This window comes from Mauremys mutica, chromosome 1 (genome assembly GCF_020497125.1).
Source record: "Mauremys mutica isolate MM-2020 ecotype Southern chromosome 1, ASM2049712v1, whole genome shotgun sequence".
Taxonomy (NCBI): domain Eukaryota; kingdom Metazoa; phylum Chordata; order Testudines; family Geoemydidae; genus Mauremys; species Mauremys mutica.
In genome coordinates, this window is record NC_059072.1 from 364,283,807 (window position 1) to 364,294,819 (window position 11,013).

The 11,013-nt window shown below is 45.5% G+C and overlaps 1 protein-coding gene across 1 annotated transcript; it reads right to left on the reverse strand.

Annotated features, from left to right (window-relative positions):
• Positions 1 to 6,810: 6,810 nt before the first annotated feature.
• Positions 6,811 to 7,767, reverse strand: LOC123362513 (olfactory receptor 52K2-like). The gene has a single exon (XM_045002864.1). The coding sequence runs from the start codon at positions 7,765 to 7,767 to the stop codon at positions 6,811 to 6,813; it is 957 nt and encodes a 318-aa protein (XP_044858799.1).
• Between the last annotated feature and the right edge of the window lie 3,246 nt (positions 7,768 to 11,013).

Sequence of the window (11,013 nt, forward strand, 5' to 3'; positions counted from 1 at the left end):
TTTGCTCTCAGTTTCAATCTGGAGTGACCCAGTGAAGGCAGAACGTGAAAGCAGAATCTGGCCTTTGTGGAGCCCATTCTTGTTGTGACCCCCCTGGTAACACGGATACCCACTGCAGAGAGTTTGGCTTCACTTACTAACAGAGCAGTGAATTTTCTGAATTGGAAAACTTGAATGAACCCGAGGAAAATCCACATAAACTGCAAAAGGAAGCTACTGAGACAGGTAGAAGGACACACTCAGAGACAAGGAACTGATCTTAAAAACAAATATTTGTCTAAACAATTTCTAGTACATTTGTAGATCCAATTTTATCACATATATCCTTTGGTGTTTCAGACAATACCAATAACATACGTAGATAGACTTATCTTATAGAACTAGAAGGGACCTTGGAAGGTCATTGAGTCCAGCCCCCTGCCTTCATTAGCAGGACCAAGTACTGATTTTGTCCCAGATCCTTAAATGGGCTCCTCAAGGACTGAACTCACAACCCTGGTTTTAAGCAGGCCAATGCTCAAACCACTGAGCTATACTCCCCCTGTTGCTAGGCTGGTGAATTCCTGCAAAAATGGTTCTTGACTTGAACCCTGGCACCCTTCCTGAGCCCTGAGCACTAACTTTAATGCAGAAACAGGCAACTCACCGAAATCCTGCTCAGCAGAGAGAGGAAATCTTCTTACTGTGACAGAAAGGCAGAGCCCTGAGAATCAATGTATGAATCTCAAATGTCTGACACTCCCCATACAGGACAGCAACCTTTATGATTCCCCTGAACAGCCCCTACAGACTCTTAGTTTGGCAGGACTCCCAGACAATTCCCTCAGCTCCACGAGCAGTGGGACAAGCAGAAAATAGACCCTGGATAACTTCAGTTTGAGAGCCTCCTCTGGGAGTGAAGAAATGTTTCACTGACACAAGGGGCTCAGATTGTCAGGGCAAACTCAGTCTTGCAGACTGTTCAGCCTAGCAACTGAGGATGGTTTTCTTTTCTGTGTGGTTACTGCTTTCTGCACTATGTGTGGGAATTCTGCCAGAAGATTCAAGACAACAACAATCATTTTTAATTGCTTGTAGCAGCTCACCACAGCACATCATCCATTAGCCTCTGAAAAGTCATAGCCACTCTAAGTACTTGGAAAAGGCTTTCTTCACCCAGGATTGTGGCATCAAAGGTATTTGCCAGTATTTCTTTGTGAGGTCTGAAATGGATATATATCTGGCAGCTCAAACTGTTCTAATAATTCATCCACTCTCGGAATCGGGAAAGCAGCAAATTTCAATAATGTGTTGATTTTTCAGAAATCGATGCAGAAACGGGTTGTGCTATTCTGCATCGGAACTAGTACTACGGGAGTTCTCCTCTTACTGTGTGATTCCTTTACATTTCCCAGAGCCAAAATGACCCGGAGTTCATCTCACATGGTATTCCACTTTTCACGAGGGAACAGCCACAGAATTTGGCTGATATGTTGCTCTGTGACCATTTCAGTATGGTGGTATTTTAAGTACATGTGCCCCGCTGAGAACACAGGGGTAAAGGAATCAAACAATTGCTATATCTTTATCTTTTGTTCGGGCTACAGTCCCTCCCCCATGCTAATTTGGGCTCCAGAGAGTATGAGTGTGACGGGTTGTCACGCCCGGGGTACAATCTGGGAACCGTAGGAACTGATGCGCCCCTCTAACCACACTGCTGGGCTGGCCCTTTTTCACACTTAGGGTGACCAGAAGTCCCGATTTTATGGGGACAGTCCCAATTTTGGGGTCTTTTTTTCACATAGTCACCTATTACCCCCCACCTCCTGTCCCAATTTTTGACACTTGCTATCTGGTCAGCCTACCTTTGCTGGTGATTCAGCCTCTCCAGGCTCTGTTAGCACCCAAGTACAAACAGCAGATATCAGCTAATTTCCCAGCTCCCCAGGCTCCCCACTCCCCACTGGAATATAAACCCAAAATGATACCTTCCTGCTCAGGGATCTGTACAATGTAAGCTCATTCATAGAGCTCGCCCGCTCCCCGATGTGGAAAGGATATACACCAAGCCTGTGTTAACCCAGAAACTAGTGAGGAAATGGCAAATGAAGTGTAAAAATGTAATTAGGAAGGCCAAAAAAGAATTTGAAGAACTGCTAGCCAAAGACTCAAAAAGTAATAGCACAAAAATTAAGTGCATCAGAAGCAGGAAGCCAGCTAAACAACCTGTGGGTCCACTGGATGATTGGGTTGCTAAAGGAGCACTCAGGGATGATAAGGCCATTGCGGAGAAATGAAATTACTTCTATGCATTGGTCTTCATGGCTGAGGGAGATTCCCAAACCTGAGCCATTCTTTTTAGGTGACAGTTTTGAGGCGGACTGTCCCATATTGAGGTATCATTAGAGGAGGTTTTGGAAAAAAATGATAAATTAAACAGTAATAAATCACCAGGACCAGATGCGATCTTCTAAGAAAGGAGAAGGAGAGAGCAAGAAGCCAGAGGCTCAAAGGGGGAGCTGCAACAGAACCAGACTCATCACAAAGTGGGACAGGATCCCTGACTTGCCCTTGAACAGCCAGTGGAACGTTGAGATGATCACTAGATGGACCTTGATCAATGAAAGGGACAAGCCCTGAACTTTGAGATGCAGCAGGTAGTCCAGAATCAGCTGCAGAGAAGCCAGTTTGGGACAGACACCTTTGTCTGTGATCCAGCAGGTGAACCGTTTCCACTTTGCCAGGTAAATCACTGGGGTGCAGGGCTTCCTACTTCCCAACAGGACACGCTGAACCGCATCCAAGCATTGCTGCTCCTGGGCATTTAGCCATGCAGCCTCTGGGTCATCAGATGTAACATTGCCAGGGTGGGGTGCAAAAGACTACTGTGGTTCTGGGACAAGAGGTCTGATCTGTGAGGTAGCTGGCATGTGGTCACCGCTGAGAGGTCCAGCAGAGTGCTGAAGGAGTGTTGCTGTGGCCACACCAGCGCGATGAGGCTGATCCTCGCCCTATCCTGTTTGATCTTTGTGAGGACCCTGGGTAACTATGGAAGCGGAGGTAAGGCATACGGCAGAGGCCCCAACCATGGGAGCAAACAAGCATCCAACCGGGATCCTCTGCCCATGCCCCCAGTTGAACAGAAGACATGGCTGTGACGGGTTGTAACGGAGACCCACTTGGGACTGTCATCTGATGGGCTGAAATTACCTCTGAGACGTTTTCCCTGCCAGCTTGGGATTTCCAGAACCCTGCCCTGTTCAGCTAGACACGCCAGCCTGCCTAATACAGACCCAGGCCTGGGCCATGCCCCCAAAGCTGCAGACTTCACTGAAAACAGCTCAGCAAGTTACCTGCCTCCAGCACCCAGACACCCAGCTCCCAATGGGATCCAAACCCCAAATAAATCTGTTTTACTCTGTATAAAGCTTATACAGGGTAAATTCATAAATTGTCTCCCTCTATACCACTGATAAAGAGATATGCACAGCTGTTTGCTCCCCCAGGTATTAATCACTTACTCTGGGTTTATTAAAAACAAAAGCGATTTTATTAAGTATAAAAAGTAGGATTTAAGTGGTTTCAAGTAATAACAGACAGAACAAAGTAAGTCACCAAGCAAAATAAAACAAACTTGCAAGTCTAAACCTAATACATTAAGAAACTGATTACAGGAAATATTCTAATAAGCTTCTTTCACAGATTAGACTCTTTCCTAGTCTGGGCCCAATCCTTTCCCCGGATACCGTCCTTGTTAGGTCTAGCAGACATCTCAGGCGGTAAACAGGGTTGTTGTTTTTTTCATGACTGGCAGCCCCCTTCTTCTTGCCCCACCCCCTGTTATATCTTTGGCACAAGGTAGGGATCTTTTGTCTGTGCTTGAACCCCATCTCTTCTCATTAATGGAAAGTGCAAGGACCAAGATGGATTCCAGTATCATGTGATATGGTCACATGTCTCTGATACCTAGTCTCCATTCTTCCTGGGTTGACCCACACATACACAGGAAGGCTTGCAGGTAAATGAACCATTTACCATCAATTGTCCGAGTCTATGGGAGCCATCAAGTTCCTAATGTCCCATTGATGGCCCTCACCTGGTGTGACTACAAATAAATAATACATGCAAACAAATAGGAAGTATCAGTAGATTACAAGCTTTCTAATGACATAATATGAGACCTTTTGCATAAAGCATATTCCAGTTACATCATATTCACATCCATAAGCATATTTCCATAAAGCATATGGAGAGAAACGTCACAATGGCATTTCCTGTTCTGCCTGGACATGAACAGATTCACCTGGAGACTTCTCCACATGTGGAAGAGGCAACTAACCACCTCCGGATGAAGGGAGCACTCATGGCAAGATGACAGCGTGCTGCTGAGGTGCTCAGGATACAAGTACAACTATTGGGGATTTTATTTGAATTTGATTGTCATCCCATAGCTTTGTTGCTAATGTGGACCAACTCCTGCTGGGGCTTGTAGCTTTTTTTAAAATCAAATCTGTACTAGTTGTCATCTGATGTCACTGATGCTCTGCTCTGACAAATGTTGATAACCATACTGCTGTATGCGTGTGTACCCTCTGTGTGCTGCCCCAGCTCTGTGCAGATAGCCAGCATAGCAAGTGCCGAGAAAATCCCCAATGACCACAGACTCTGATAAGGTACGAAGGCACGTCGGCCAGGTTTATTGTCAAATGAAGTACAGTAGTAATTTCCTGCAGAGTCTGTAGGACATGCTACGAATATGTGCCCCCTGACAATAGACCAGCTCAGTCAGTGGCAGGGTTCTCCACTGTCCTTTAGGCCAGACAAAGACTTCCGCTCAGAGGTACATTGTTTTACACAGGTACAAACAAGTTACACATCTCTCCTGACATATTGAGGTGTGTTGTGAGCAAGACATGAGAAGTCATTCTTCCGCTCTATTCTGCGCTGGTTAGGCCTCAACTGGAGTATTGTGTCCAGTTCTGGGAACCGCAATTCAAGAAAGATGTGGAGAAATTGGAGAGGGTCCAGAGAAGAGTAACAAGAATGATTAAAGGTCTCGAGAACATGACCTATGAAGGAAGGCTGAAAGAACTGGGTTTTAGTTTGGAAAAGAGAAGACTGAGAGGGGACATGAGAGCAGTTTTCAGGTATCTCAAAGGGTGTCATCAGGAGGAGGGAGAACACTTGTTCACCTTAGCTTTTAAGGATAGAACAAGAAACAATGGGCTTAAACTGCAGCAAGGGAGGTTTAGGTTGGACATTAGGAAAAGGTTCCTAACTGTCAGGGTGGTTAAACACTGGAATAAATTGCCTAGGAAGGTTGTGGAATCTCCATCTCTGGAGATATTTAAGAGTAGGTTAGATAAATGTCTGTCAGGTATGGTCTAGACAGTATTTGGTCCTGCCATGAGGGCAGGCGACTGGTCTCGATGACCTCTCGAGCTCCATTCCAGTCCTAGAATCTATGAATCCACGGTTAAATTGTCTGTCTGGATACAGTCACAGGTGGAGGAGAGAGGAGCCACGTTGGCACTGGTGATGCGACCCTTCCTAACCATAGCGATTCTATTATGTCTGTCTCTTACAAACTCCCTCTCAAACTCCCCTGTTTGCGGGCCACAGTTTCTTCAGCCTCGGCTCATATGGCTTGTCCCATTCCTTTGGTCATACTTGTCTCTTGCCTCTGGATCCTTTCCAGTTTTTCTACATCCTTCCTACACATGGGTGACTAAAACTGAACACAATATTCCAGCTGAGGCCTAACCCTGTTTGCAGTCCCCAGTTCACTAGTACCCCTTGGTTACATAGCCTCTGGCTTTTAAAGCTTTCTCTCCTAAGTTAGCCCTGCCCACTCACTAATCACACTGGGGGAGGGTGATCACAAGGCTGATTCAGGCTGCTTAAAAGATGATCAAGGATGATCCAGAGTATAAAGACTCAGATTTCCCAGACCCACAATCCCAGCTGTCCCAGTAACTGAATTAACTGAAAATAACTGTGTTTTTCTTTCTCTTTCAGGTTATTTCAAACAGCCAAACAAACTTACTCACCCCAAAGTTAGCAGTCACACCTTGCTTGCTAAGCAGGGTGATCTCCTTCTCCTCCTCTCAAACTCCTCTGTTTGCGGTCAGTTGTACACTAGCTCCCTCGGTTGCTTAGCCTCTGGCTCTTAAGGCCTTCTTTGACAACGTGCAGTGATTGTGTATGTTTTTAAGTTCAAAATGAAAAGCGACTGCACAAGGCAGTAAGTTATTTGACTCAAAGGTGATGTCATAGTTTAACACAGCAGTCCCATTATCAAAAATACATGTTTTAATAACTATCACCAATAAGCTCTTGGAGAATATCCTCAATTCCTGCCGCAGCTTTCCTCTATTTGCACTTTCTAATGGATTCCTGAAAAACTGGATGTAGAAAATCATGTGCACTTTGTTCACTGGATCACTGCACATACAATAAAGAAGGAGATGCTTTCTTTGTCTTTGGCTACATGAACACATAGCATTAACTGATCAAGAAGTGAGTTCACAGAGTTTAATAGAAAGCCAACTTCCATCAGGAGGCTGCAGTACCTTGTAGAGATCTCGAGGTCATGGAAAGGCTGAGTGACAGGGTGTGCGGGGACTGGGGCTGATGGGTGATACTGAAAGAGATCAGGTGATGATCAGAGAGGAAAGGAGAGGGCAGTGCTTGGTGATGGGGTGATACGATGTTAAGTGTGAGAAGCTTCTCAGACTCAAACTTCCACAGTGCTGAGCTCAGTCAAACTGGGACTGGGCGCCCTGGATTAAGAAGGAGATATCCTTCCCCCCTTGTCACACAGGCTTAAAGTCACTGGCCTCCTGGCAAGCATATTCTGCAGGTGTATTTGCCCACTTTTTCACGAAGCTCTTTGGTTTTGACCCCATAAATGATAGGGTTGAGCATGGGGGGAACGACGAAGTAGAGGTTAGCCAAGATTATGTGAATGTGCGGAGCAATGCCCTGACCAAACCTGTGTGTCAGAGTGGAAAAGAAGACGAAAGTACAAGACATCAGCATGACACAGATGTGGGCTGTGCAGGTGTTGAGGGCTTTGTGGTAGGCTGTCTTGGAGGCGATTCTGAGGACGGCCCTGATGATCAGACTGTAGGACAGGGCAACGAGCATCAGGTCTAACCCTAACACTACAAACGTCATCGCCAAGCCATATGCTCTGTTGACTGTGGTGTCCCCACACGATATCTTCGCCACAGCCATGTGCTCACAGTAAATGTGGGGGATAATGTGGTTGGCACAGAATGGCTGCCTGCTCATGAGCAGGGGTAGGGGCAGCATGAAGAGAACAGCTCTTATCAAACCTAGAAGCCCTAGCTTAGCTATTCGTGCGTTGTTGAGGATGGTGGAGTATCTCAGAGGGTTACATATGGCAACGTAGCGATCAAAGGCCATTGTCACGAGGACAGCTGACTGCATAACAGGAACTCCGTGAAGGAAGAATGTCTGGGTAAGGCAGCCAGCCACAGTAATGGCTTTCAAATCAAACCAAAATATACATAGTGCCTTCGGAATGACGGAGGTAGATATACCAATGTCTGTGAGCGCCAGCATGCAGATCAGCAGGTACATCGGCTGGTGCAGGGTCTCCTCTTTCCATACAACAAACAAAAGTGTGGAATTTCCCAACAGGCCGATAATGTAGAACATAGAGAAAGGGATGGAAATCCAGCCCTGGACTGCTTCCAGGCCAGGGATGCCCATTAGGATAAATGTTGAAGGGCCAGAAGGGGTGAGGTTGAAAGCTGCCATGAAGTGGTGGATGCTTCAGTCAGGCTAAGAAATGCTCAAGGTGCCTGTGAAGGGAAACAGAGATGCGGGGTTACACACTAGATAACAGTACAGTAAATATGAGAAAGAAGGATAAGCAGTGATGTAGCAATGTTTACAGATGACACCAGATTATATAGATAATTGTCTAGTCCAGAGAAGTCCTCAGAGGGAGCTAACCATGCCAGGTGAATGGGCAGCGTGATGGCAGATGGATTTCGAGGTCAATAAACTGCAACATGTATTCCCATTGTAGGGAGTATTGGAACTCCTCAAACACCTAACAAGTTTCTAATTTAAGTGTATGAACTCAGAATAGGGACCTGGGCATCATGGTACACAGCTCTGTAAAACCCCACTCACAGTGCAGGCATGGACAGAAACTAAGCAAAATGTTGGTATCCAGGAGGAGGGGGATGGGGAATCATACAGAAAATACAATGCCATGAGATCAGTCAAGTCAATATTTTACACTCCTCTGGACTCCATTTCATGCTCCTCTGGACTCCTCTATGTAGTACTGGACACCCTTCTCACCCAAGATATTGCAGAAGTAGAGGGATCCCAGGATCACATTGGCTATTTTGGCAATGGTTGCACTGTGACCTCATGTTTTAGTGAATTATCCCTTCAGGCCCCCAAATCTAGTTCAGAGTAATTACATATCTCACTATAGTCCCCCATCACGTAAGCATCATATGCATTCTTTGTTCCTTGATGTAGATATCTACATAGCTATTTTAGAACACACATTGTTTGCTTTGATCCAGTTTACCAACCAATCCAGTTTGCTCTGAATCAGTGACCTGTCCTCAGCATTATTTAGCATCCCCCAATTTTTGTGTCATCTGCAAATTTCATCGATATTCAGACATGAGAATGGTTAGTATCTGACAGGACCACTTGTATCTGAATTGCTCACATGTATCTCTGCTTATACTTGTCAGTTAACACCTGCAACTTATGTCTCAGACAAAGCTAAGTGCATTCCAGAAAGTGTCTCACCAAAAAACACAAGGGAAGTAACAGAGGTGCAGACCTGTAATCCTAAATACTAAGACCCTTGTGCCCATCATGCCCATTCTGCTGAGCACAAAGTCATAGCCCACCATGATAATGTCTGTTCTATGGGGGAAACTTGGCTCCTCTCCAAAATAGGAATTGCATCGTGGATCAGACCTATGGTCCATCTAGTCCAGTGTCCTCTCTCTGACAGTGACAGCCCCAGGTGCTGCAGAAGAAGATGAAAGAAACCAGCAGTGGGTGGATGGGGTGGGGTTAACCTGAACAGCATGAGGTTCTCACCCTAATAACTTACAATTTGATATTGGCTTGTGCCCTGAAACACATGAGCATATAGGCTTTCCAAAATATTTATTTAGCTGTAACTAAACAGTTTTACTGTCCGTGTAAATGCCAAAACTCTTCCTGATCCTTGCTTAGCTCATGGCCACAACTACCACTTGTGGCAATTAGTTCCTCAGTCTCATTAAAAACAACAAGGAGTCCTTGTGGCACCTTAGAGACTAACAAATGTATTTGGGCATACGCTTTTGTGGGCTAGAACCCACATCATCAGATGCATAGAGTGGAAAATACAGTAGCAGGTATAAATACACAGCACATGAAAAGATCGGAGTTGCCTTACCAAGTGGGAGCTCAGTCTAACGAGACAATTCAATTAACTGTAGGATACCAAGGGCGGAACAATCACTTTTGTAGTGGTAATGAGAGTGGCCCATTTCAAACAGTTGACTTATCACGGCAAACTTGGTGGCTGAACTTTGTGACTTTGTCCTCACCCACAGCTATTTCAGATTTGGGGACAATTTATACCTTCAAGTCAGCGGCACTGCTATGGGTACCCGCATGGCCCCACAGTATGCCAACATTTTTATGGCTGACTTAGACCAAGGCTTCTTCACTTCTTGTCCCCTAACGCCCCTACTCTATTTGTGATACACTGATGACATCTTTATGATCTGGACCCATGAGAAGGAGGCCCTTGAGGAATTCCACCAGGATTTCAACAATTTCCTTCACATCATCAACCTCAGCCTGGACTAGTCCACACAAGAGGTCCACTTCCTAGACACCACAGTACTAATAAGCGATGGTCGCATAAACACCACCCTATACTGGAAACCTACGGACTGCTATACTTACCTATATGCCTCCAGCTTTCATCCAGACCACATCACACCATCCATTGTCTACAGCCAAGCTGTAAGATACAACTGCATTTGCTCCAATTCCTCAGACAGAGACAAAAACCTACAGGATCTCTATCAAGCATTCTTGAAACTACAGTACCCACCTGGTGAAGTGAAGAAACAGATTGACAGAGCCAGAAGGGTACTCAGAAGTCACCTACTGCAAAACAGCCCCAACCAAGAAAGTAACAGAATGCCACTAGCCGTCACCTACAGCCCCCAACTAAAACCTCTTGTGCGCATCATCAAGGATCTACAACCTATCCTAAAGGACGATCCCTCACTCTCACAGACCTTGGGAGACAGGCCAGTCCTCGCTTACAGACAGCCCCCCGCCCCAACATGAAGCAAATACTCACCAGCAATTACACACCACACAACAAAAACATCAACCCAGGAACCAAATCCTGCAACAAACCCCGGTGCCAACTCTGTCCACATTTCTATTCAAGGGACACCATCATAGGACCTAACCACATCAGCCGCGCCATCAGGGCACCATCAAATTATGCCTGATTGAAGATTGGGAGTGGTTGAGTCATTACAAAACCTAAACCTATTTTCCCCCATACTAATTTCACCCTACTGTTACTTACACCTTCTTGTCAACTGTTTGAAATGGGTCACTCTCATTACCACTACAAAAGTGATTTTTAAATAATAATATATGCCTATCTCACAGAACTGGAAAGACCCTTGAAAAGTCATTGACTCCAGCCCCTTGTCTTCACTAGCAAGACCAAGTACTGATTTTGTCCCAGAACCCTAAGCGGCCACTTCAAGGTTTGAGCTCACACCCCTGTATGTAGTGGGCTAGTGCTCAAAGCATTGAGCTATCCCCCCTCAGGCTTGCCTGCCTTTGTATTGTACTGTTCATTGAATTGTCGCGTTAGCACTGACCTCCCACTTGCTAAGGCAACTCCAATCTTTTCATGGGCTGTGTATTTATACCTGCTACTGTATTTTCCACTCCATGCATCTGATGAAGTGGGTTCTAGCCCATGAAAACTTATGC

What these genes read in the sequence shown, in the direction of transcription:
- LOC123362513 (XM_045002864.1), bottom strand. Translation starts at nt 7,767, where the DNA reads ATGGCAGCTTTCAACCTCACCCCTTCTGGCCCTTCAACATTTATCCTA.